Source organism: Lithobates pipiens, unplaced genomic scaffold (genome assembly GCF_037356315.1).
Source record: "Lithobates pipiens isolate NorthernLeopardFrog02 unplaced genomic scaffold, aLitPip1_a1.2 Scaffold_22, whole genome shotgun sequence".
NCBI classification, from domain to species: Eukaryota; Metazoa; Chordata; class Amphibia; order Anura; family Ranidae; genus Lithobates; species Lithobates pipiens.
Genome location: NW_027507784.1, coordinates 30,527,124 through 30,553,093, shown reverse-complemented (window position 1 = coordinate 30,553,093; position 25,970 = coordinate 30,527,124). Strand labels below are relative to the sequence as shown.

Genomic DNA, 25,970 nt, shown 5'->3' with positions numbered 1-25,970 from the left:
ATGGCAGGGCGGCATTGAATATTGGATGTACCTGTACGCCAATATGCCTGCCCGTGCCATTCTGTCGACGTACATCGTCGTGCGCTGGTCGGGAAGTGGTTAAAAAAAACTGTTTTTTTTTGTTATTTTTTTCAAAATGTTCACTCTTTTTTACTTATATCGGAAAAAAAAAAAAGAGATGTGGTGATTAAATACTTAAATACCACCAAAAGAAAGCTCTATTTGTGTGAAAAAAAAAATGATAAAAATGTCGTTTGGGTACATTGTTGCATAATTGAGTAATTGTCATTGAAAGTGTGAGAGCACTGAAAGCTGAAAATTGATCTGGGCAGGAAGGGGGTGTAAGTGCCTGGTATTGAAGTGGTTAATGGCCAGTAAAGTAAGGTTTAAATTCCCATCAATATTTTTATTGGGTTTGTGATAATATGTCCTGTGTGGATGAACTTAACCTGTAATATAATATTATTTTTATTTATTTAATACAGGTACTTATATAACGCCGTCAATTTGTACAATGCTTTACATGTATATTAGATGCCTTTTGTTTCCTGACATAATAGGAAGGTGAAAAAATATATACTAAACAGATAAACATTAACTAGAAGGCATGATGATCATTCTTGGCAGCCAACTCTCATTTTTATAGCCGATCCTATCAGAATTTATTGACATTGAAACGAGAGAAGGCGGGAATTAACTGACGCTGCTGTGAAAGAGGGAAATTTTAAATATAAAGATCAAAGGACAGAAGGAAACTTACTTTTATTTCTCAGAAAGTGAAACAACTAATACAGAAGCCAACTGTAGCTGAGCCCCATCACATCTCATACAAGGCAAGGTACACAATCTTCTGGAATATATACTTCTATTTATACTTTGTACTTTTTGTATCTTAAATGAAAGCAGTTGAAAGGTTTTGTTTTTTCCGTCGTAAAGATTTGCATAATGTTTCATGTAGCCTGGGTTCACACTTATGCAATTGCAGACACTGCAGGTGATTCGTACCGCATTGCTGTGCACATCACATGCGATGTCTGTGCGATGCAAATTCAGCCTTACAATTTGTATAGATGAAATCGCATCGTATTTCCACCAAAATGGTGCAGGACCCTTTCTTTGATCTGCACTGGAATCAGATCACATGGGTGTAGAAACCCATGTGATCCAAGTCCACAGTTCGCACTGCGTTCTGCAAACCGATTTGGGGAGTGTCATTAACTTTATATTAACATTTACATTAATATTTACATTAACTTTATATTGACACCCACAGTAGTACACAGATGTCAGGGTGAACTGCCTGCCATTCAGATGCGATGTGGGAATCCGCATAGGAATCGCTGTAGTTCCCTCATTTCACCAGTGTGTACCAAGCCCTAAGGCTCCGTTCACACCATGGCGTTCCGTTTTGCGTGGTGGGGGGAATCGCCATGATTCTGCCCGCTATTCAGAAACACTGCAAATCACGGGACTCCCTTGCGATCCCTCTTACTTTGAATGGCACCCAATTTGCGATGCGGTTTTGCCGCAATTGACTCCCGATGAATCACGGTAAAAGCTCACAAAACGGAATCGCATGACGCCTGTCGCCAAAAAGAAGTTCCAAATCGCGGGCAGAATTGCGACAATTCCGTCCACAAAACGGAATGCCATGGTGTGAATGGAGCCTTAAACTGAATTTAAAGAGAAGGGTATTTTTACAGGTCTTGGTTCTTACCTGTCACTGGGGATGAGATTTGGTTTCACCTCTACCATGGGTTTACCACCAATCCTGCAGGTTTGAAAATTCATGTCCAAGGGAGTTTTTGTGCAAATACACCTGGAATGATTATTATTTTTTGTAATCATAATGCACTGCATGGCCAGCAGGTTTATAAGAGCCCAAAGGGGGATCTTGGTTAAGCCAGGCCCCTCACTTTAACCACTTGCCGACCAGCTCACATACATTTACGTTGGCAAAGTGGCTCGTTCCCACAAATCCCCGTGCCTGTATGTCGGCTCCTTTAAGAGCCATAGCAGGCGCGTGCACGCCCGCTGCATCAGGGGACCCTTCCTGGGTGGCTGAAAGGCGCAATCCCCACCAGTCACCCGCGATCGTGGGTACAAGAGCCAGAATGGCGATTTGTGTGTGTAAGCACACAAATCCTCTTTCTGACAGGAGAGAAGAGACAGATCTGCTGTTTATAGTAATTACGAACAGTGATATGTCTCCTTCTCCAGTCAGTCCCATCCCCCCATGGTAAGAAACACACATGAGGGAACACATGTAACCCCTTCCCTGCCAAGGACATTTACACAGTAATCATTGCATTTTCATAGCACTGATCACTTTATAAATGTCAATGGTCCCAAAAAAGTGTAAAAAGTGTCCTATCTGTCCGCCGCAATGTCGCAATCATGCTAAAAATCTCATATCGCCAACACTACTAGTTAAAAAAAAAATGCCATAAAAAAAAACATAAATATATTCCCTATTTTCTAGATCAATATACGCTTATTGCAATTTTTACAACAAAAATATGTAGAAGAATACATATTGGCCTAAACTGATGAAGAAATTGTTTTTTTGTAAAACATTTTTGGGGATATTTATTATAGCAATAAGTAAAAAAAAATCGTTCGTTTTTCAAAATTGTGCCTCTTTTTTTTTATTATAAAAACCGCAGAGGTGATCGACAAAAAAACAAAAGAAAGCTCTATTTGTAGGTAAAAAGGGCGTCAATTTTGTTTGGGTACAACATCGCACGACCGGGCAATTGTCAGTTAAAGTGACGCAGTGCCTTATCGCAAAAAATGGCCTGGTCATTGAGGAGGGAAATATTCTGGTGCTGAAGTGGTTAAAAGGGGGGCACATAGCAGACATAGTGTATAGGAAACTGCTGTAAGGAAAGCTGACAAACTGCATAGGAAGAGATTAGGGTCAGTTAGGAAACTGTACTTAGCATCTTATTTCTATCCTTTTGAGCATTTACCTAGCTTGCTGCCTTTTTTGTTCTTATTATTGGGGCTCTTTTATCTTGAATTTTAGCTTGTTGTTGATTTGTGGCCAGCTTCTGTCCAGTCCATGGAAAATTGTTTTTTTTTTTTTTTTTTTTTGCTATAAGCATTCCTCTTTTATATATGTTGTAAACTTGTAATTGTTTAATTTATTGCTGCTTATTAGATACACAATATTTCGATTTAAGTAGGCCTGAGCGCTGTTTAGAAATTTTTCTTGGAGCAATAAAATTGTTAATATTTGTCCAAATATGTGACAAATCTATAAACCCTAAATAGGGAAGGAATAGGGAAGAGAAAGTGTTGGCTGATTGGTGGTAATCTCCTGTTGAACTACCAATTAATAATATTGAAACGTGCAAATAAGAGTTAAGAGACTTTACCTGCAATATAATATATCTTTTTTTTTCTTTATTTCATTTAACTTATATAGCACTGTCAATGTATGCACCACTTTACATGTATATTCAATGACAGTTTTCTTCTGGACATAATAGGAAGGTGAAAAAAAATGTACTAAACAGATAAACATTAACTGCAAGCAATAACTAGAAGGCACTATCATTCTTGGCAGCCAGCTCTCTTTTTATAGCCGTCCCTATCAGAGTTTATTGCCATTGAAACAAGAGAAGGTGGAAATTAACTGACATTGCTGTGAAAGCGGGAAATGTAAAATGTGACGCTCAAAGGACAGAAGGAAACTTACTTTTATTTCTCAGAAAGTGAAACAATACAGAAGGCAAGTGTAGTTGAGCCTCATCACATCTCATACAAGGCAAGTTAAAACAATCTATGAAATATATACCGTATTTATCGGCGTATAACACGCGCCAGCGTATAATACGCAAACCGATTTAAGACGGAAGTTTCAGGAAAAAAAACGTTTTTTTTAAAATAAACCACTTTGAAGCAAAATAATGGTGAGTAAGAATCAATGCAGCCTTATTAGTGCCCATATGCAGCATCAGTGCAGCCTGTTCTGTCCCCATCTGCAGCCTTTTCTTTGTCCATCTGCAGCCTGTTCTGTGGCCATCTACAGCCTGTTCTGTGGCCATCTGCAGCCTGTTCTGTGCCCATCTGCAGCCCATTCTGTGCCCATCTGCAGCCCGTTCTGTGCCCATATGCAGCCTGTTCTGTCCCCATCTGCAGCCCGTTCTGTCCCCATCTGCAGCCCGTTCTGTGCCCATCTGCAGCCAGTTCTGTCCCCATCTGCAGCCTGTTCTGTCCCCATCTGCAGCCTGTTCTGTCCCCATCTCCCCCATCAATGCAGCTCACCATCTCTTAGGACATCACCGAGCCGTCATCTGTTTCCTCGGCTCTCAGTCGGTAGTGACACACACAGTCCAGCCTCTGCCATCGGCATTGGACCACCTCCTGTGATAGACAGAACACTGGTCCAATGCCAGTGGCGGAGACGGGACTGTGTGTGTGACGTGCGAACCGAGTTCCGAGGCTCTGTGATTTCCGGCGGCACTCATCCCCCTCCTTCCCCTCCGAGGTACGCTGTCAGCGTATAACACGCACTTGCGATTTTCCCCCTATTTTCAGGGGAAAAGGGTGTGTGCTATACGCTGATAAATACGGTACTTGGATTTATACGTTGTACTTTTTGTATCTTAAATGAAAGCAGTTGAGTTTGTTGTTCATGTCTTTGTAAAGATTTACATAATGTTTCATTTCAAACAGAATTTAAAGAGAAGACTATTTCTACAGGTCTTTGTTCTTACTGGTCAATGGGGAAGAGGTTTGGTTTCACCTTTGCCTTGGGTTTACCACCAATCCTGCAGTTTCGAAATTTGGGTCTAAGGGAGTTTTTATGCAGATTCTCCTGCAAATGTTTTTTTTTGTAATCATAATGCACTACATGGCCAGCATGTTTATAAGGCCCAAAATGAGGGGGCTCCTGGTTAAGCCAGGCCCTTCACTTTAGAAGGGGGGGACAGAGCAGCCATAGTGTCAGTTCATCGGAAGCTGCTGTAGGGAGAGCTAACTGCATAGGGAAAGATTAGGATCATTTAGGAAATGTATTTTTAGTCCTTTGGGAATTTACTTAGCTTGCTGCGTTTTTGTTCTTATTATTGGGGCTCTTTTATCTTTCATTTTAGTTTGTGGTTGAATTGTGAACGGTGGTAACTTGCAGCTTCTGTCCTGTCCATAGTCTTTTTTTTTTTTTTTAGCTGCAAAGATTCCCCTTTTGTTTCCCCAAGAGGCTTGGTATTGTTATTTTAATATCTTTTAAGGCCCTATTGTTTTTTGTTTTATGTTGATTCCGAATTGCTTAAAGCACACTATTTTCTTTTTACTGGCCATCTTGGAATTGCCTTTTGCAATGCAGCATACCATTGCATTGCTGTGTCCTTACTTTGTTTGTTTTCAGGTGAGGGTTGTTTCTAGTTGACGTGTTTTAGACAATAGATGCGTAAAAATAAAACCATGAAAAATGGTGACAGTACATGTTAGTGTTTTTGTGTGTATGTTACTGATGTTTAATATAGCTCAACATATGAATTCCTATGAATACGGAGTATAAGATAATAAGATAATAGCTTTTTTAAAGCTGAATTTCATGAATTCAGCAACTTTGTAAAAAGGTCAGGAGTACTGCGAGTTAAGTCCAACAAGGTGCCTGCTGCCTCCTAGACTTGTGTCTTTAATTTATATCTGACAGTTTTATAGCAAGATAACTTGAGGAGCTCAACACTGGATGCCCGGGTTCATGCTCCTTCAAGTGTAGAGTCGGTGAAGCTACTATACCCACCACTCACCTCCACCTGCTGAATCACAGAAGCCTTTGTATTATGTGAACTCTTTCACAAAATACAAAGGCTTCTGTAAATGGCCAGCAGAGGGGAGTGGTTGGCATAGCTGCTCTGAGTTCATCTCTCTGCTTTCAAACCCCCTAGTGTCATGAGTGTATCCTCCAGCAGAACCATAAACCCATCAGAAATAAATAATAGATATAAGCTCTGGTGGCAGGCACCTGGTTGGACTTCACACATAGAGTGCCTTCACTTTTCACAAAGTTTCTGAATTCCTGGAATTCAGCTTTAATGCTGGCCAAATACAATAAGGGGAATTTATCAAAACTGGAGAAGAAAGACAGGGCAATCAATCAGCGTCTACCTTTCATGTTCAAAGCTAAGCGGAACAAGCTTTAAATAGAAAGGGATTGGTTGCCAAGCACAGCTGCCCCAGTGCTTCAGTTTTGATAAACTCCCTCCATTGCATTTTGTAGACAATTCTGATCAACTGACAGTCACAAAAACTGCCCAGCACTTCTGAAGTATTGTAAACAAGGTCGTAGGTCTACCACTAGAATAAAACCAACAATTGTGTGGCTACTGCTCTTCAGCCACGACTCAGCATCAGACTTCACCTAACATTCAATGAAAGCTTTTCATTTTGAATGAGCATCCAGACTGGGATGTTACCATGCATTCATTTCTTAGTAAGCACATATTAAAGCCTTCTTTTCTTTCTTTTTTTGATTTTGGACTCAATTTCCAAGCTCTTCAGGCTGTTCACATGAAACACAGGGTCTTCTTCCTATTTTATATTCTCCAGTGGTCCAAAGTGATGAAGAGAATGATAATGATGTGATGACATCAACTCTGCTTTCTGGATCATTGTATGTGAGTACAGGTGAGACAATCCATGACACCCTGCACTCACAGGTTGTCCTCAGTCTTCTGGGTGGAGTGACACCTGACATTGTCATTAAACCTTGTAGACTGAGGACTTCTACTGCAAGAAAGTAATTACTGCAGAGTATTGCAGCCTGAAATGCTTCTTTTTCAACACTTCCTGGGAGATTAATTAAAAATAATTGCCCGAATTTGGACTTTAATAAATAATTGCTCTCAGATCTAGTAATGAAATTGATGAATGGTTAAAGGTTATGATTACATTTACATGTTACTGTTTTCATTTATTCACAATTCCATGTATTGGGGCACAGTGTACAGGTTCACCAACAAGGATGATGAAGCAGACTATCAAAATATTGGGTAAACATCTGAACCGCCTGAAAAAAAATGATTTGGAAACATTCAAAAAGATGTTTTGCAAGATGGAGCCACCTCGGGGAAAAATGAAGATCCAAAACCGTCATCTGAAAAATAAATCAGCTGCAGAAATAGCTGAGAAAATTGTTGAATCTTATACAGCACGAAACGCACCATCATGTGTCATAAAAGTTCTAAAGAAAATGTATCTTAATGAAATAAGAATTGAGCTCCAGAAAGACATGAGACAAGGTGGACACACATTTGTTCATATTTCATAACTTAGAAATGTTCCATACATAGGACCAATGCACAGATAACAAAAAAACTCCTTCCAACAGTCCTACATGTTTCTAATTGTCCTTATTTCATCATTATTCCATCCATCAGCTGCCAAGCAAATTTCGTCTTGCCAGACTGTAGTCAATCTGCATTGGTCTTCCAAGGTTCCTTTCTTATCCAGGCTGATGTTTCTAAACATAACTAGGCCTAAGTCATCCAGCAGAGTTTTCAAGAGAACATACCTATTTGCTAAATAGCAATAAAGATCATTGAGGCACTGCTCTTGTTAACCCCTATTTTTTCATCTGACTAACCATTGCAGATCCATTCTTTTGATGTATGTAGACTTATTCATATGTACCTGGGAAAAACATGTGAGATCTATGGATCATTTCTTTGTAGCTCCTGCAGGAAAGAACACAGGGAAATGTTCCTACCAGAATGATTGTTTCATGAGTGGTAAAGCTCATCTGTCCAGCATATAGGGCTAAGGATCTTCAACCACTGGATAAGGCTGTAGGCTCTGGAGTGGGGGAAGGCCGCAGCGGTAGGTACCCAGAGGGAAGGCACAGCACACACAGTGGTTGAAAATGTGAAGTTCTATTGTCAAAAGTTCCAGAACCAGTAACAGAGTCTTTCCAACAGTAGAAAAAAAGCAGCAACCCCCACAGCTTTATGAGGGACTTGCAGGGAGAGAAAGTAATGCACAGATGTTGGCTGCACCTGGTGCAAGGAGCGGCTGGAAGGCAGATGTGGTAAGGACAAGTAGTAGAGAAGTTCCCCAAAGAGATCTGATGACAATCCCTATGCTGTCTCTCCTTCTCTGGAACCTTTCCCTATGCTAAGCACATTATCTCTAACAGACAGGTTCCTGCCTGACCTAGCCACAGACAGAATGCACGCCAACTACAGTGAGCCAGGGTTTTTTGTAAACCCTGTCCTCATCATCTAATCGGACAGTAGTCCACCTGATAACACATATGGAGGTCAGAGAGGAATGGGTAATTCTCCTATCCTCAACTCTCCCATCAAGGTGGATGCAACAGTGCCATATGTGTAGGGAGGTCAACCTACACCTGCCTACACTGTGACTTCTCATTCCAAACATAGATTGGTGTCTTTGTGGACAGCAATATCTAGGGTGCTGAGCAAATCAATCTGCAGGACAATTAGTTGGGTTTTCTACATTTTAAAGCCCACAATCGAGCCTGTCACTTTCACTTCCCATCAGTTTAGTGAACAGATTTCTCAGGCCAGAATGCCCAGAATGAAAGTGTATTGTTGTATGACCGCATTCCTGTCCCATGCCACTTATTAAACATTAGATCCCAAATGTAATTTTTCTTTTTTGACACAATCTCTATAGTTTCAGAACATACTGGACTGTTGTGGAAGTTTTTTTCATCTCTATACTGGTCCTATGTGGTTATATAGTATAGTATATATGGTCTTACAATGTTGTACTGTATCATCACATTTCTGATTTATTTCAGTTGTATGAGTATTAAAGTGATTTCTTGTCACTTTCTGCCTTGGTGACAATGTTATAATTGGGCCAGGAGTATATAATAAAAAAGATGAGGTTACCTTCAGTGAAAAACATCAGTCATTCCAAAGATATATGAGGTGTGTCTAAAAAGTGAGTGAATGGTCTGATATCTCAACGGTAACATGTGTGCGTGCATGCACATGGTTATCCAGAGACATGTCAAAGCACCACCTAGCATGGAGTACATGTGACCATCAGGGTAAACTCGAAACATAGTCAGTGTGAGAGGTAGGGTCACAGTTTAATGTAGCAATGAGTAAACATCAAGTGCTGCTATAAATTGGAGAAAACAACGTGTACGGGACAGAAGCCGTGAGCAGAAAATGTTTTTTTACGACTGGTTTAGACACTTTTGTGACGGGAAAGAAATGACTGAGGATGAGTCATGTTCGACAAGCAGAACCCCAGACATGATCAATATTGGTGACTGTAGAAATGATGGTAGAGGAATTGGGTATTAGCCAGGACATGGCGGGCACCATTGTCCGCAATGATTAGGGTAAGCCGAAGATCTGTTCCCGGTTTATGCTGCTCAAGCTGAAAGAAGAACAGAAAGCAAAATCAATGGAAACCTCTGGAGATTTCATTACCATGGGTGACAAGTAGGGATGAGCTTGGTGTTCAAGTCGAATGCATGTTCGACTTGAACACCGGCTGTTCACCCGTTCGGCAAAGCCAGAACTCTGTGTGCCGTTCGTGACAAATTCGTGTGGCGCTCACGGCCCACAATGCACTGCGCCATCGCAGCGCATTGCTGGCTCATGATTGGCCAAGCATGCACTGTGACCCCGAATGCTTCGCCAATCACAGCGCCGGCAGAGAGGAAAGCCATGATTGGCCACGGGCAGGATGCCTGTGGCCAATTATAGCTCAGGCTGTGTAGGACACGTTCCACAATATAAAAGGCCGCTAGCGCGGTGGCCTTGTGTAGTGTCCGGCGTCTGCAGGAGTTAGTGGGTGTTGTCTGTGTGCCTTCACCGCAGAATATACCTGTATTTACCCTTTATTGCTGTTCTCTAATTGAGCCATCTGCCATCTGCAGGAGTTAGTGGGTGACTGGGCGTTGTCTGTGTGCCTTCACTACAGAATATACCTGTATTTACCCTTTATTGCTGTTCTCTAATTGAGCCATCTGCCATCTGCAGGAGTTAGTTGGTGTTGTGTGCCTCCAACGCATTATACACCTGAAGCTACCTATATTGCTCTTCTCTAATTGAGCCATCTGCAGGAGTTAGTTGGTGTTGTGTGCCACCAGCGCAGTATACACCTGTAACTACCTATATTGCTCTTCTCTAATTGAGCCATCTGTAGGAGTTAGTTGGTGTTGTGTGCCTCCAGCACAGCACAGTATACACCAGTATCTACCCTTTATTGCTGGTGTTCTCTAATACAGGCATCTGCAGGAGTTAGTGGGTGTTGTGTGCCTACAGCACAGCACAGTATACACCTATACCTACCCTTTATTTCTGGTGTTCTATAATAAAGTCATCTGAAGGAGTTAGTGGGTGTTGTGTGCCTCCAGCACAGCACAATATACACCTGTACCTACCCTTTATTGCTGGAGTTCTCTAATACAGCCATCTGCAGGAGATAGTGGGTGTTGTGTGCCTCCAGCACAGCACAATATACACCTGTATCTACCCTTTATTGCTGTTCTCTAATAGAGCCATCTGCAGAAGTTAGTGGGTGTTGTGTGCCTCCAGCATAGCACAGTATACACCAGTATCTACCCTTTATTGCTCGTGTTCTCTAATATAGCCATCTGCAGGAGTTAGTGGGTGTTGTGTGCCTGCAGCGCAATATACACCTGTTGCTACCTATATTGCTGTTCTCTAATTGAGCCATCTGCAGGAGTTAGTTGGTGTTGTGTGCCTCCAGCACAGCACAGTATACACCTGTATCTACCCTTTATTGCTGTTGTTCTCTAATACAGCCATCTGCAGGAGTTAGTGAGTGTTGTGTGCCTCCAGCACAGTATACACCTGTATCTACCCTTTATTGCTGGTGTTCTATAATAAAGGCATCTGCAGGAGTTAGTGGGTGTTGTGTGCCTCCAGCACAGCACAATATACACCTGTATCTACCCTTTATTGCTGGTGTTCTCTAATAAAGCCATCTGCAGCAGTTAGTGGGTGTTGTGTGCCTCCAGCACAGCACAGTATACACCCGTATCTACCCTTTATTGCTGGTGTTCTCTCATACAGGAATCTGCAGTAGTTAGTGGGTGTTGTGTGCCTCCAGCACAGCACAATATACACCTGTATCTACCCTTTATTGCTGGTGTTCTATAATAAAGGCACCTGCAGGAGTTAGTGGGTGTTGTGTGCCTCCAGCACAATATACACTACCCAATTGCTGGTTTTCCCATCTCCCTGCAGGCCATTACCATGTCTGGAAGGCCAACAAGGAGAGGCAGACAGGCACAAGCCAATAAAAGAGGGCAAGAAGGCTCTGTGTCTAGAGACAACAGTGCTGGTCGTGGATGCGGTGCATCGTCATCAGCACGTGGCCATGGGACACGCTTGTCCTTATTTTCGGCAGCTGGACATGTTGAGCCGCATCATGCCGAAGACTTGGTAGAGTGGATGACCAAGCCCTCTTCATCCTCCTCATCCTCCCTCACCCAGGCTCAGGGTACTAGCAAAGAAGCTGCCAACGCATCCTCTTCCCTCGTCTCAATGTCATCATCAGTGACTCCTTCCCTAGACCCATCACATCCTCCTGAGGAGTCCCCCAAACTGTTTGAGCACAGTGTTGGGTACATGCTCCAGGAGGATGCCCAGTGTTTTGTAGGCTCTGATGATGATACTCAGCTAGAGGCAGGCAGTAGCGTGAGCGCAGAGAGAGGGGATGCTCAAGAAGGACAGCAATCTAGCAGTCATGTTCCACCAAGCTGCAGCATACTGCCAGGATTGCTCCAGTGATGAAGAGGTAGGGGATGATGAGGGCACTGACTCCCCGTGGGTGCCTGGTAGGAGAGAGGAGGAAGAGAAGGAGGCACATTTCCACTGAGGCAGAATACCCTCCGGGGGCCAGCTTAGGGGCAGCACACCAACTGAATCACACCGCAGAGCTCCGCCTGTGCACGTTATTCTAAAAGTCCTTTGGTGTGGGCCTTTTTTGAGACGAGTGGATCAGATCGCACCGCTATTTGCAACATATGTCTCAAGTGTATCTCGCGTGACCAAAACATCAGCCACTTGGGCACCACATGCTTGACCAGACATATGTTGACCTGCCATGCAGCTCGTTGGCAAGCTTACCTCAAAGACCCACACCAAAGAACAAAGCGGACCTCTCCTTGCTCCTCATCAGCTGGGATCTCCAACCCCACTAGACCTTCAGTCCTCTCTGAAACCTGCACTGAGAGGAATGAAGGTGTAGAATTAGGTGTGTCACAGCCAAGTGCTTCCGGGCACTCTGATAGCAGTACACCCGCATCTGATTGTACCAGGCAAATATCCCTGCCCCAGCTGCTGGACCGTAGAAAGAAGTTCACTCCCAGCCATCCACATGCCCAGCGGTTGAATGCTAGCTTGGCTAAATTGCTAGCACTTCAACTGCTGCCTTTTCAGTTGGTAGAATCTGCCCCCTTCCGTGAGTTTGTGCAATGTAGCAGGTCCCCAAATGCCACTTTTTCTCACGGAGGGCGATTCCAGCTCTCTAGCAGCATGTGGAAGGCAATGTCCTTGCCTCGCTGGACAGGACGGTCAGCGGTAAGGTGCATATTACCACTGACTCATGGTCCAGCAGGCATGGACAGGGACGTTACCTGTCTTTCACGGCCCATTGGGTCACTCTTCTGGCAGCTGGGAAGGATACAGGACAAGGTGCAGTAGTGTTGGAGGTTGTTCTGCCACCACGCCTCCAAAATGCTACTACTGGTTATGACACACCTCTCTCCTCCCCCCCCTCTTCTTCTTTCTCCATGGCCTCTTCTAGTGCTCTGTCCTCAGAACCAGCGGTGATCCATAGGCATTCAAGGGGCTACGCAAGTACGCAGGCAAAACAATGCCATGCCGTGCTTGCACTGGTTTGTTTGGGGGACAGGAGCCACACTGGGGCAGATATTTTGTCAGCTCTGCAGGGGCAGGCCGAGAGGTGGTTGACACCATGCCAGCTTAAGCAAGGATTGGTGGTTTGCGACAATGGCACCAACCTTCTCTCCGCCCTCCGACAGGGACAACTGACCCATGTGCCCTGTGTGGCTCACATCCTTAACCTGGTGGTGCAGCGGTTCTTCGGCAGGTACCCGGGCTTACAGGATGTCCTGAAGCAGGCCAGGAAAGTCTGTGTGCATTTCCGCAGATAATTTAATGCCAGTGCTCGGCTGGCTGAGCTCCAAAAGAAGTTGAACCTGCCCAAGAAACGCCTTATATGTGACATGCCCACCAGGTGGAACTCAACGTTGGCCATGCTGCAGCAGCTGCACATGCAGCAGAGGGCCATCAATGAGTACCTGTGCGACTACGGCACCAGGACAGGGTCAGGGGAGCTCAGTTTTTTCTCACCACGCCAGTGGGGCATGATCAGGGATGCATGAACTGTCCTGTCACCGTTTGAGGAGGCCACAAGGATGGTGAGCAGTGGCAGTGCATGCATCAATGACACTGTACCTCTTGTCCACCTGTAGGAGCATACACTGTGTGGAATAATGGACAGGGCACTTGAGGCAGAACAGAGGCAGGAAGAGGAGGACTTCCTTGTCTCTCAAGGTCCCCTTTATCCAGACAGTGTTCCTGCTGTCCCACTGATCACACAGGTAGAGGACGAGGAGGAGGAGGAGGAGAATGATTGTGTCAGCATGGAGGTGGAGCCTGGCACTCAGCATCAGCACAAGTCTTGTAAGGATGATTTACAGTCCCAAGAAACCTGTGGACTTTTACGTGGCTGGGAGGAGGTAGCTGCAGATCATGTTGTCCTTAGTGACCCAGAGGACTCCAGACCGAATGCCTCAGCTAACCTATGCTGCATGGCCTCCCTGATCCTGCAAAGTCTGCAGAAGGATCCTCGTATTCTTCAGATCAAGGAGAGGGACCATTGCTGGCTGGCCACTCTCCTTGATCCACGGTACAAGGGTAAGGTTGCGGACCTTATCTTGCCATCGCAGAGGGAGCAGAGGATGAGACAGGTCTGTGCAACGCGTTCCCAGAGACTGGGAGGTTACAAACTCCTGGTCCTGGACAACGTGTTGCTGAGGCTTCGGTCAGAAGGAGCGGTGGAGAAGGTGGCCGTCTGACCGATGCGTTCAGACAATTTTTTAGTCCGCAGCCCCAAGGTATGATTGGTTCCAGCAACCATCGCCAGCGTCTGATTTACATGGTGCAGGAATACCTAGGGGCAAGGTCAGACTTGGACACCTTCCCCACTGAAAATCCTCTGGCTTACTGGGTCTTGAGGATGGATCACTGGCCAGAGCTTGCACAGTATGCAATTGAGCTACTGGCCTGTCCTGCATCCAGCGTTCTTTCGGAACGCACCTTCAGTGCTGCTGGTGGCTTTGTAACTGATCACAGGGTGCGCCTGTCCACCAACTCGGTTGATCGACTGACCTTCATAAAGATGAATCAGTCTTGGATCACCACCAGCTACCAAGCACCTGAAACTGATATAACCGAATAATTTTTTTTTTAAATATCACATCCCTTCACGACTGCCTATGCTGATGCTGAGTGACTGTCCTTTTATGTTGACTATCTATCCTCTTCCTCCTCCGCTGATAGCTTGGAAGAACATTTTTGGTTCTGGGTGATGCCACCAGCCCAATTTTTCTGCCCCTGTTTAACAGGGGCGTGTAATTACAGTTTTAGTTGCAATGCTTTGCAGTAGGGCTCATTCCTGCACTCCAAATAGAGTATATGGGAGAGGTTGCAGTGCCATGGCACCAGCACCAGTGCCTAAGGCCCAAATGTTCAGCCCCTGTTTAACAGGGGAATGTAATTAGAATTTTTCATGCAATGCTTTGCAGCAGGGCTCATTCCTGCAATCCAACTAGAGTATATGGTAGAGGTTGCAGTGTATAGGCCCAATTTTTCAGCCCCTGTTTAACAGGGGCATGTAATACAATTTTTGATGCAATGCTTTGCAGCAGGGCTCATTCCTGCACTCCAACTAGAGTATCTGGGAGAGGTTGCAGTGTTGTGGCACCAGCAAGCAGTGCCTAAGGCCCAATTTTTCAGCCCCTGTTTAACAGGGACATGTAATTACAATTCTTGATATATTTCACAGCAGGGCCCGTTCCTGAGAGTAACAGTGAGGACTTATAGTGTTGTGACACCAGCACCACAACCACCAAAGGCCCAATTTTTCTACCACTGTTCAACAATGGCAAGTAATTACAATTCTTGATATAATTGTTCACAGCAGGGCGCTCCAGCAAGAGTCACTTTGAGTTCTTACAGTGTTGTGGCAACACCAACACCTTAGGCCCCCAGTTCTGCAGAGCATATAGGGCAGGCCCCTATTTTCAAACATCCAACTTACAAACGTCTCCTACTTGCAAACGGAAGGAGACAACAGGAAGTGAGAGGAAAAAAGACGGACGGCAAAACAAATTATACAGGGGTGATAACCCTTCCCTACGTTTTCCTAAAAGCTTAAAAATAAATGTTTTGACTGGAGCTACACTTTAAAAATGTACCAGTTCAAAATTACAAACAGATTCTACTTAACACAACAAACCTACACAGTCCCTGTCTTGTTTGCACTGCCTGTATACTGCTGTTCTGAGTATATAGGGCTTGGGGGCCCCACGCCTTTCCTTTTTTTAATATTGGTACGATGTTTCCCTTAATATCAAGACCCAAAGGGGCTGGTAATGGGCAGGGGGGGCTACCTATGCCATTTTTCTCAATGATTTTCATCCATATTGCTGGAACCAGATATTACATTAAAACCGCAAGCAGTTTTAAATTACTTTTTTTCCGTTAAATTACATTTTGTGCAGGGACTGTTCTAAACATGGGAAACACGTGCCACTTCACAAGCATACTATAGACATCCCCCAGGCACGATATTTAAAGGAATTTTTCACTTCAATCGTCATTAAAATCAGTGCTCCCCAAAAAAACTGTAGTTTTTAAAAACATTCTAGGCATTGACCCATGTCCCCTGGGGCAGGAGCCAGGTCCCCAAACCCTTTTTAGGACAATATCTTGCATATTAGCCATTAAAATTAGCACTTTTTTCAAACATTCGAGTCTCATAGACTTCAATGGGGTTCTAAAGTTCGCACGAATTTTCGGTCTGTTCGATAGTTCTGGTGCGAACCGAACCGGGGGATGTTTGACTCATCCCTAGTGACCAGGATCCATCCTTTCTGAAAACCATTGACTCATTACAGGGAATGAGACCTGGTGCTACCAGTTCAATCTGCAATCCAAGCTGCAGTTGATAGAATGGCATTCACTATCTTCCCTGCGACCCAAAAAGAGTCACCTGCATGAAGAGCATCATGAAAGATGCATGTTTTGCAGACGTGGTAGCAATCCAAGAATGTGAGACAGCAGTTCTGGGACCGATTCCTAAACAGGTCTTTACTGACAGTTTCCAGAAGGTTTATGAACGTTACCAAAAGTGTGTTATGAATGCGATTATTTTGAAGACCAATAAAGGGAATGTGTTTGTATCTTCTAATTTGTTTGTTTTCTGATACCATTCACCAAACTTTTTAGACACTCCTCATAGGCAAATAGAGTTATATGCAAACGTTGACTTACCACAAAAAAGTCAGTAAACTATGCCTTACTATTTATTGATGGGTCTGTCAACCAATAGAGACACTTTGTAAGTGGGAATGAAAGTTGGGATATGCATGTAGCTTCAGCTGAATACATCTCTGGATCTTCTGACATGCATGAGGTGCAGTTTGACCAAGTTTCTTAAATGTAGCAATTTATGACATGCAGTAGGTGTTTGGTACTGAAAGAAAGGTGCAAAAGTATAGTCAAAATGTAATAAAGCTCTTCATAAGCCTTCAAACGTGCTGAGAGGCTGTAACATACCTGATAGGTAACTGAAAGACAAGTATGGCCTCTTTTGTTTCTCCTGCCCAAGCACCACTGGAAGTAGAACAGACAGTGCCAAGGGACAGGAGAAACACGAGAACCGGAACATGTTGATTGCAGAACCTCGGACTGGAGAATTCATGCCAAGAAGATCCAGCAGAGCATATGGCCAGAAGTGCCAGTTAATGGATCAGCAGCACCACGAGTACAACCAGCACAAGTTAAGGTGGAACTCTGGTTGGCCACAGGTTGAACATTGGGGAGTCCTCCAATGATCCCAGAAGGCAAGTGAGATGAATACACATAGATGACTGTAGCTGGTTCTAAAGGAGTCCAGACCTGGTACTAGGTGATTGCCTAAAACAGAATTTAGAGACAATAGCAGAGTCACAGAGAAAGCCAGGGTCAGCAACAAGTGGGAAGTGCAGTACAAAATCATAAGCTGAATCAAGATTGTGGATGAAGCTGAGGTCAGTAATTAGCAGGCAGTGGTAGAGAGCAGAATCCAAAATCAGGTTAGAGGTGAGCCAGGGCAATAACAGGAATCATATGCAGGACACATGTCAGAATACAGACACTAAGCTTGTGAATGAACCCGAACACTTCATGAGCACATTGGGCAGGCAATGAATCTCATTTCCCGTTTTTGGGCTAAGTAACACAGGTACTAAACTGTGTGTAGGCAGCCCATACAAAATGAATAGGTTTATGCTGTACAGACTCACCTGCACAGACAAATTTGACAGGTTTAAAGGGAAGTGTGCAAAGGCCCTGATGCACAGGCTCTACATCCATCTGTGTGAATGAACCCTTAACATTTTTGTTGCCTTTGAACAACTGCAGTAGTGCTGTAATTGATAATTAAACAAGTGATCTATTTCTATTAACAGCTAGGAAGAAATACAAAGAGAAAATGAGCAATGCTAAAGTCCAGGTGGCAGGTATGTAATGGGTATAGGTTGACAGTGGCAAAGTTAAAGTGGGTCTGTCATTAAAATAAGATGCCATTTTATTTTACTGCAAGCACGATTTCAACACTTTACTGTGATGCGAGAACACATTAAAAACATAAAACTTCCAGTAAAGTGTTAAAGTGTAAAAATTGAAAGAAAAAAAAATTCCAGGCAAACAAAAATTAAGCAAATGTTCCATTTTACATAATCATGAGTAAATATTCTAATCCTAAATCAGACCTCACTTTGAAACAGCGTGACATTTTTAATGTTTTTTTATGGTGACAAAGTTTGTGATTTATTTTTATTTTTTTACTTTCATTTCATCCATATGGTCTTTGAAGAAGGTAACAGGACTCATTTAAACAATCACACCTCACAAAAGAAAAGTTTAAATGTAGAGGCTCAAGACGGAGTACCAACATCTCCACAAACCCAACGAGAAGTGAATAGCAAGGTCCCAAAAAAGGATAACCAAGAGGAACCAAATAATGTACCCAGAAAAGTCGGTCCCCAAACTACAAAACCAGACACTAGTCAAGATACTTTTGGCATTCCCATTTCTTTAACAGACCAAAATGAAGGAAAACATTCCATGACAAAAATTGAGGAAGGCCAAGAAGGAACAGACTATAAAGTTCTGAAATCTAAGATCAAGCAAGAAAAACAAGTATCATTTCTGGAATATAGAGAAATTGAAGAATTTGGAAAAACAAAAGCAATCCAAAAATTCAGAAACGGTGATCTGCAAGAACAAAACCAGAACCGGGGACACCCAAAAGATGATGTTCGTATTGGTGAAGGCTTAGATGAACAGCCAAAAATTGAAGCAAAAAAAGTTAAACTACATGAAAGACCAGCACAAAATAGATCTATAGGGAAAAAACAAGAACAAGGGCAGTTAAAAAGTCCGACTGGAAAACTAAAACAAACCCAACAAGCTAAAAAGGGTAAGCTCTTTGGATGAATTATTTGTGTTTTTTTTCCTATAAATTTACATGCTTGCGAAAAAGGAATATACATATGAATGTATTGCTCAAAGGTATCCAATTGGCTTACATAATAAGATGGTGCAGTAACTCGTAGCAGAGTTTTATCATAAAATGGGAGAAAGAGAAAATATTATTTTATGGGTTTACAGAAGGGATAGAGTTCAGTGTTGGTATCTTCAGTACATTGATCTTTTCTAATAGTTCAAAGAGCAGGTAGTAGGTAGACAGTGCCTATAGGCTAATCTAAGAAAGTTTGGGCTCAAAAAAGTATGGTTACCATTCTTATCCTCTACAACTATTCAGCATAGCAGATATGAGGGATGCTAAGGTTATACTTTATTCTCTAGTTTATAAAATCTATTGGCAAATGTTTGCATTTGATTGTCTAATTTTGCTCTTTAAAGTTAAACTCTCTTTCCCCTTACTGACATAACTTCACTGGGATAGTCTTAAAAAACCCTAGTCTAAATCTCCAAAAATACCGTAATCCATGGTCATATGACAGGCATGATTTTGAGTCTTCTATCTTCTCCATTGAAGAGGAAGAGGGTCCTTCTTTGGGCATCCATGTCAATTAGTTTTCCATGACACTTCTTATTGGCTGTCCATTGGTGAGGTCTTCCCAGCATATAGAAGACTGTAACATAAGATGTCAGTAAGAGACAACGAGTCTACTGCTGTTCTCCATAACTACCCTATAGGACACCATTCCCATAAATCTTTGCTCTGGACTACCAGCCATGTTCTGTAACTAGCCTACTCCATGCATTGGGAGGGACTCCTGCTGCCATGTAGCCTATCAGGAAAGGAAAATTACGGTAAATATTTGCTAGGAAATTTTCTGTTTTCCTGACAGGCTCCATGGCAGCATACGTATGGCAAATAACTCACCATACATACCCGGGTGGGCAAATGCTTGAGCAAAGAAAAGCAAATTTATTTAACACCGTCAACCAACAGCACCTGTAAACCAAAATTAACTGATGACAAAGCAGCTGGTTCAACACAGTAGTGAGACACAAATGTGTTGATAGATGACCAGGAAGCCACTCTACAGATTACTTCAGAAGCGACATGTCGAGAAGCTGCCCAGGAGGGCCAGATACTCAGAGTCGAGTGTGCAGTCACTGCCTCTGGAGGAGCCAAGCCCTTTGCAACATAAGCTACTTGAATGGTCTGAACGATCCAAGATGCAATAGATCTAATCGAAGCCTGCATGCCTTAATTTTTCCCATGCAGAAGAATGAAAGGAGAATCCATTTGTCTAAAGGAATGCCGTGATTTCCAGATATTGTTTCAGAGTGTGCCCCACATCAAGAGGATGGATATCTTGACTTTCTATTAACCTAAAGGAGGGAAGCACAATTTCTTGATTTTCATGAAAAACTGAAGTTACTTTAGGGTTTGACCCTAAAATATGAATTAATACTGCTCTGGGAAAAAAAGTTAGAAAAGGCTCCTTTGAACCCATGTTTCTGATTTCAGATACTCCTTTAGCAGAAGTAACTGCCACCAGGAAGGCGGTTTTGAGTGTAAGATCCTTCACTGATAAAGGTTTGTCAGGAACTGATCCAAGTGAGGACAGGAAATCCAGGACAAGAGGAAGATCCCACTTGAGAAGCCTTGGCTTCCTTTGAGGTCTAAGCCTGATAGCACCCTTGAAGAACTGGCGAACAAGAGAATGATTAGCCCATCAAAATCCTGTGAATGCCGGGATGGCCAATACTTGGACCTGAAGTGAGCTTACTGCTAGTGACAGGTCTAGACCAGACTGTAGAAAGCTAAGGATATCCTGGACTGCCGGAGCGTTGCAAGGATTAGGCCTCGATGACATGTGATCTGTGAACCTGGTCCAGATGCGTTCATAGACCATAATGGTGCTCTTCCTTCTGCCATTAAGGAGGGTCGGAATAGCTTCTTCTGGATAACCTTCCCCTCTCAAGAACCAAACCCTGAGGTGCAGATGATAAGGACAGGGGTGCAGAGTTGTGCCTTGGGACAGTAGATCCAGTCTGAGAGGCAGGGGAACTGAGGCTCGATAACTGAGGAGTGATAAGAGAGGAAACCATGGCCTGTTGGGCCAGAACGGAATTACTGCTATGACCTTCACTTTCTCTGTTCTGAGTCTGCAGAGAAACTGTAGTATCACTGGTACTGGAGGAAAGGCGTAAGCCATGGTGAACCACCACTGGTCCAAGAGAGCAGCGATCCCATATGCCTGAGGATCTCGGAACCTCGAGTAGTATTTGGTCAACTTGCAATTGCATGGGGATGCAAAGAGATCCACTTCCGGAGACACTCCCAGGGTCAGAAGCCAGACGAATACCTCTTTGTGTAGGGACCACTCGTTGTTCATTTGAACATGAGAGAGGAAGTCCGCCTGTACATTCTGGACCCCAGGGATGTAGACAGCCAAGATGTTGGACAAGTTCCTCTGAGCCCAGTTCATGATTGGCTCATTTCCCTTAGCAGGGATCAGCTGCAGGTTGCACCTTGTTTCCTTATGTAGGCCACTGCGGTTGTATTGTCTAACCTGCGCATCACTGAATATTTTGTTGTAAGATGATGGAAAGCTAGAAGTACCTGGAATTCCTGGACAAGGAAGAATCCATTTGCCTTGTGCTACTTCAGATAGGCAATGAGAGCCCCAGCCCTGGTTTCTTGCATCTGAGGTCACCATGACCCATGTGATGGAAACTAATGAGTGACAACTTCTGAGGTTCTTCCCCTGGAATGGATGTGCTGACTCTTGCTGTTGGAATTCCATTGTTGTAGGAAACCCTTGTGGAAGGGCAGTGTATGCCACTGAGCCTAGAAAGTTTGCTGCCATGGTGCCAATCACTTTCAGACACTGGAGAGCGTAGAGATGAGACGAAACAAGAGCTAATCGGATTCTGTCTCGGATTACCACAATCTTATCCTCGGGCAGAGAGATTGTGCCCTAAACCGTGTTGAAGAGAGCACCGAGAAACACGAGGGACTGTGTGGGCTCCAGGTGACTCTTCCCCAGATTCAGGAGCCAACCGAACTCTTGAAGAGTGGAGAAGACCTGGCTCCTGTGCTCCAAAAGTTGACTCTTGTCTTGAGCTAGGAGAAGGAGATCGTCCACTTTGACCCAGAGCAGAGCCACCACGGCCAACAAGCAAAAACCTTGGAGAAAACACAAGGAGATGTTGTTAGACTGATGGGTAGGCAGGTAAATTGTAGGTGCTGATTGTCTACTGCAAAGCAAAGAAACTGCCACCGGAATATGAAAGTAGGCGTCTTTCAGATCGATTGACACCAACCAGTCTCCCTCTTTTTCTGTACCATGAAAAGAGGAGAATACATGCCATTGCCTAGTTCGCCTTACTGAACAGGAACGGCTGCGCCTTGTTCCAATAAAAAGCTTACATAAGCTAACAGGATCTGCTTTTTTTTCTTCTGAACCTGGAATAGTCGTAGGCATAAATCTGAGCCTGGGGGTGCTTTTGAAGACCCAGGTGTGACCTGTGGAGACCTGGATTGAGGCCGCCCAGACATGCCGAAAGTGGAGCAGGCATGCCCCTACCTGACATGCCTGAGCGGGCCCAATCACAAAAAGGCTTTGTGGAGTCTCAGTTGCCAGAGGACCCACCCTTTGTGGGTTTTTTAAAAGAGGATTGCCTGTTCTTCCAAGACCTTGAAAACTCCCGGCCAGGCCTGTAACTGCACGCTTCCCTTGCGCGATTAGTGTTTTGCTTTCTCAGAAAAGGACGCCTATGGTTCTGTAAGCGCCTATCCTGAGGGAAGAACTTGCCACCTGCAGGGTATTGGCACTGTCAAGCTTGTTGCGGAAGAGAGCTGTAACTTCAAAGGGTATTTGGCACCAAGCTTGCTTAGAAGCCGGATCCACCAACCAGCGATGGAGCCATAAGGCACGATGGGCTGTGAGCACTGCCAACATAACCCGGGACTGCCAAAATAACCCGGGACACCAGGCGGATGATGTCTATAGAAGCCTCCCCCAGAAAGGCGGATGCCAACCTAATTTCTTGAATAGGTGAATTTTTTGCCACTTCACTGGCAATGCCCCTAAGGGACTCGTCCACGTTGTCTGACCATGATTCCAAAGCTTTTGAGACTGCAGCTAAGGCCAGAACTGGCTTACAGGCCATGCCCGCTGCTAAGTAAATCCGCATCAGATCCAAATCAATCCGTCTCTTCAAGGAATCCTTGAAGGAGACTGTATCTTTTAGAGGAAGAGTCGGATACCTAACGATTCTCATTAGTGCTGTGTCCAAGGGGGCCGACTCAAGATGTTTAACCTTTTCTTCTGTTAAAGGTATACAGTTTTTGCATTTTAGACTGCTCTTTCTGTCCATTTCATCCCATTCATCAGAGATAATGTCACCCACTTCAGTGAGGAAGGGAAAATATTGACGCTCCTTATTAGGCTGCTTGAAAAAATTTCTCTGTTTAGGAGGGGAGGTTATAGGATCTTCCCAATTTAGAGCATCCTTAACAGCCCTCACCAAAGCCCTCACCAAAGAGGGAGCCAGGGCATATTCAAAGCCCATCCCCTGATCTTCTGCTTCCGACTCGCTATCCGAGGCAGGAACTGATGGATCGCTAGCCTGGGAAGATTTCCATGTCTCGTGGGCCTGCCCCTCTCCAAGGGGCTCCACGAGTTAGCTTCTCTCTCTTGCAGAGATTCTCACACAAACCGTTTGACTAGTGATTCAAGGTGCTGGTCTGCACCCTCCCTCTCATTAGCTGCTTTGGAGAAACAGCGGTCACAGGGAGACTTGCTGACAGGGACGGGGCCCCACAACCCCAACATAACTTCTCTACCTTAGTGAGGTTAATTATAATAATGAGGCTAGTTGTCACCGCAGGTAGTTATCTGAGTAAGGATTATTCATTTGTACATCCTAGTCATATGAGATGGTCTCTGAGAAGAGTAGGATTTAGTATATATTTATACTGTTATATATATATATTTCTTTTTAAAAAATGTTATATATATATATAGATATATTTTTTTTTATTCCATAATATTTTATTGAAAAAACAAATGAAATAAGGTTTACAACATCTTTAGGTAGGGAATCAAAAGTAATACAAAGATATCACAGAAGCAATGGGCTGAAATAACCAGCAATATCAGTTGTAGGATACTTTCTGGTTTATATATATTTTTTTCTATATATTTTTTTTAAATATACATATGGATATGATGTAATACCCCTACACTATTTTGAATACTTCCATGCGTAGTGGCACATTGAGGTAGAGGTAGATGTGCTTCCTGGTAAGAGAGAATCCACTTTATATGCTTTTAACATTTCATATGACGCACAGTGCACTGACGGCCTGACACATCATAGTGTAGAGCTGGGGAAGTGGGGAATATTGTTTACTGTAGGTAATGGTTGATACTTGCGGTAAATATGTTTGGAGAGATTCTATTATGTGCTATAATGGAAATGCTGGCGCATTGGTGGCACAGGGACACGCGATTGGCGAATGCCCAGTCTGTGGTTGTTTGCCCATTACTGCACACGCCATATGAATAAAAGGAGGTTCACCCGTCCAGATAGCCAATCCCATGAATAAGTCGTATTGATGACGAAACATGTCGTGGCCTGGCGAACATAGTGTATCAGTGATCTGGAGAGCTGGGCGGTGTGAGGTGGTTACTGGACAGAGGAAGTGAAGGGAGGTGTGTAGCACACTCCAAACACCGCGGATCTGCTGAAAGAGAGCGAGTGAGGCAAATAAGGAGGGGTGAGAAGGAATTAAATCACTTGCCTAATCTGAGGTCCGCCGTGACCAATACCCCAGCATATATACACAATTAAGAAGTTCAAGCGTGATTTATCTGTGATTTGGCTTTTCTTTTATATAGTTCATGTGAGTGCACTGGAATTGGTTTCATTTTATTAAAGAGTGTGTTGAAACTGTATTACACTATTGGAGGCTTCCTTTCATTTTTTTGCAAGGTTATATACACACGTACATCATCAAGGAGGGGCCAATGTGTATGAGCTTTGCAAGTTTGATGATCCTGCAACTATCACTTTATTTAGAAGATTTAAAGCTCTAGAAGCCAAGCACGAAAGTGTTTGGCTTATTAGCTGGCGAGTGCATTCACATTGGGGGATTCACGGTCACTGAAGGTGTGGTGAAGGAGCAATTGGTTCATTTGGACACTTATCATTACTTTCACGTGGATTACTTTTATTGGACTTTTTTTCACATTGTTTTTCACTTGACAATTTTTTATAATATAATTTTTTATGTCACCTGATTTATTTCGGGCTTAAATGTATGTCTTTTGCACATTTAGCACTTTATATTTATATTCACATGTATATGCGAATGTACATATGGACCTTTTTTGATATATGCTTTTGTGATCGATGTAATTAGGTATATGGTGTAAGTCATTTGCACATTTAGCGCTACGTGCTATTTTTAATTTCTTATTGCACTGATTTAACATATTTTTTGTATAAGTAGCAGCTGAGTTTATAGGTTGAGATTGTTTCTAACGCAGTGGTGATACATGCTTTTGGAGGGAATTAGGTGTGTTGTATCAGTTTTTTTTATAACTTCTCTACCCCCTTACTTGGTTGAGATGGAGGGGTGAGGAGAACCTCTACTGCAGTGCCTGGATTTAGAGGAAGACCCGTGGTGTCTGGAACCATAAGAAGCGTGCCGGTGGTGCGATTTAGAGGACCCGCTCCTTCCACGGGAACTGTGTTGTGGATCAGGCCTCACTTTCGTTTCCTGGACTGTCCATGTGCAGAAAGAACGGTGGCACCCGGAAGAGATAGAGTGGTGGTTGAAACGCAAACGAACCAGCCACCATGCAGCAGGAAGGAATACTATAGACACAGGCACAAGAGGTAAGACAAATAAAAAACAAATACAAACACTGCTGCCATGAAGGAAACGTAAATCTTACCACCACCTACGATCGATTAGGCCGAAGTCAATCCATACACACACAGACTTCAAAAGGCAGATAATGGCCACCTGCAACAGCTAGGCAAACCGGCCAGAGCGCTCACATCTGACAGATGGGCATGCTTCCATTTCTTCAGTGCTACACTGCATATACACTCCATACCCTGCATAACAGACAAGGCTTATCGGAAGGACATGACACTGTCGCTGGGCCGATCCCAATCGTAGGGGGGTCGTCTTCAGGTAGGAGAACC

At 43.7% G+C, this 25,970-nt stretch overlaps 1 protein-coding gene across 3 annotated transcripts in view; it reads left to right on the top strand.

The window, feature by feature from the left end:
• Positions 1–293: 293 nt before the first annotated feature.
• LOC143923520 (uncharacterized) overlaps positions 294–25,970 on the top strand; it is a 36,413-nt gene continuing 10,736 nt past the window's right edge. Inside the window, exons 1-4 of one of the 3 annotated variants that reach the window (XM_077447242.1) lie at positions 294–838; positions 6,956–7,253; positions 17,729–17,779; positions 18,136–18,741. In XM_077447242.1, the coding sequence (XP_077303368.1) occupies positions 6,977–7,253; positions 17,729–17,779; positions 18,136–18,741 (934 nt within the window). In that variant the 5' untranslated portion in view covers positions 294–838; positions 6,956–6,976. The remainder of the gene's footprint in view (positions 839–6,955; positions 7,254–17,728; positions 17,780–18,135; positions 18,742–25,970) is intronic. The other 2 variants (XM_077447240.1, XM_077447241.1) reach the window with 2 other exon arrangements.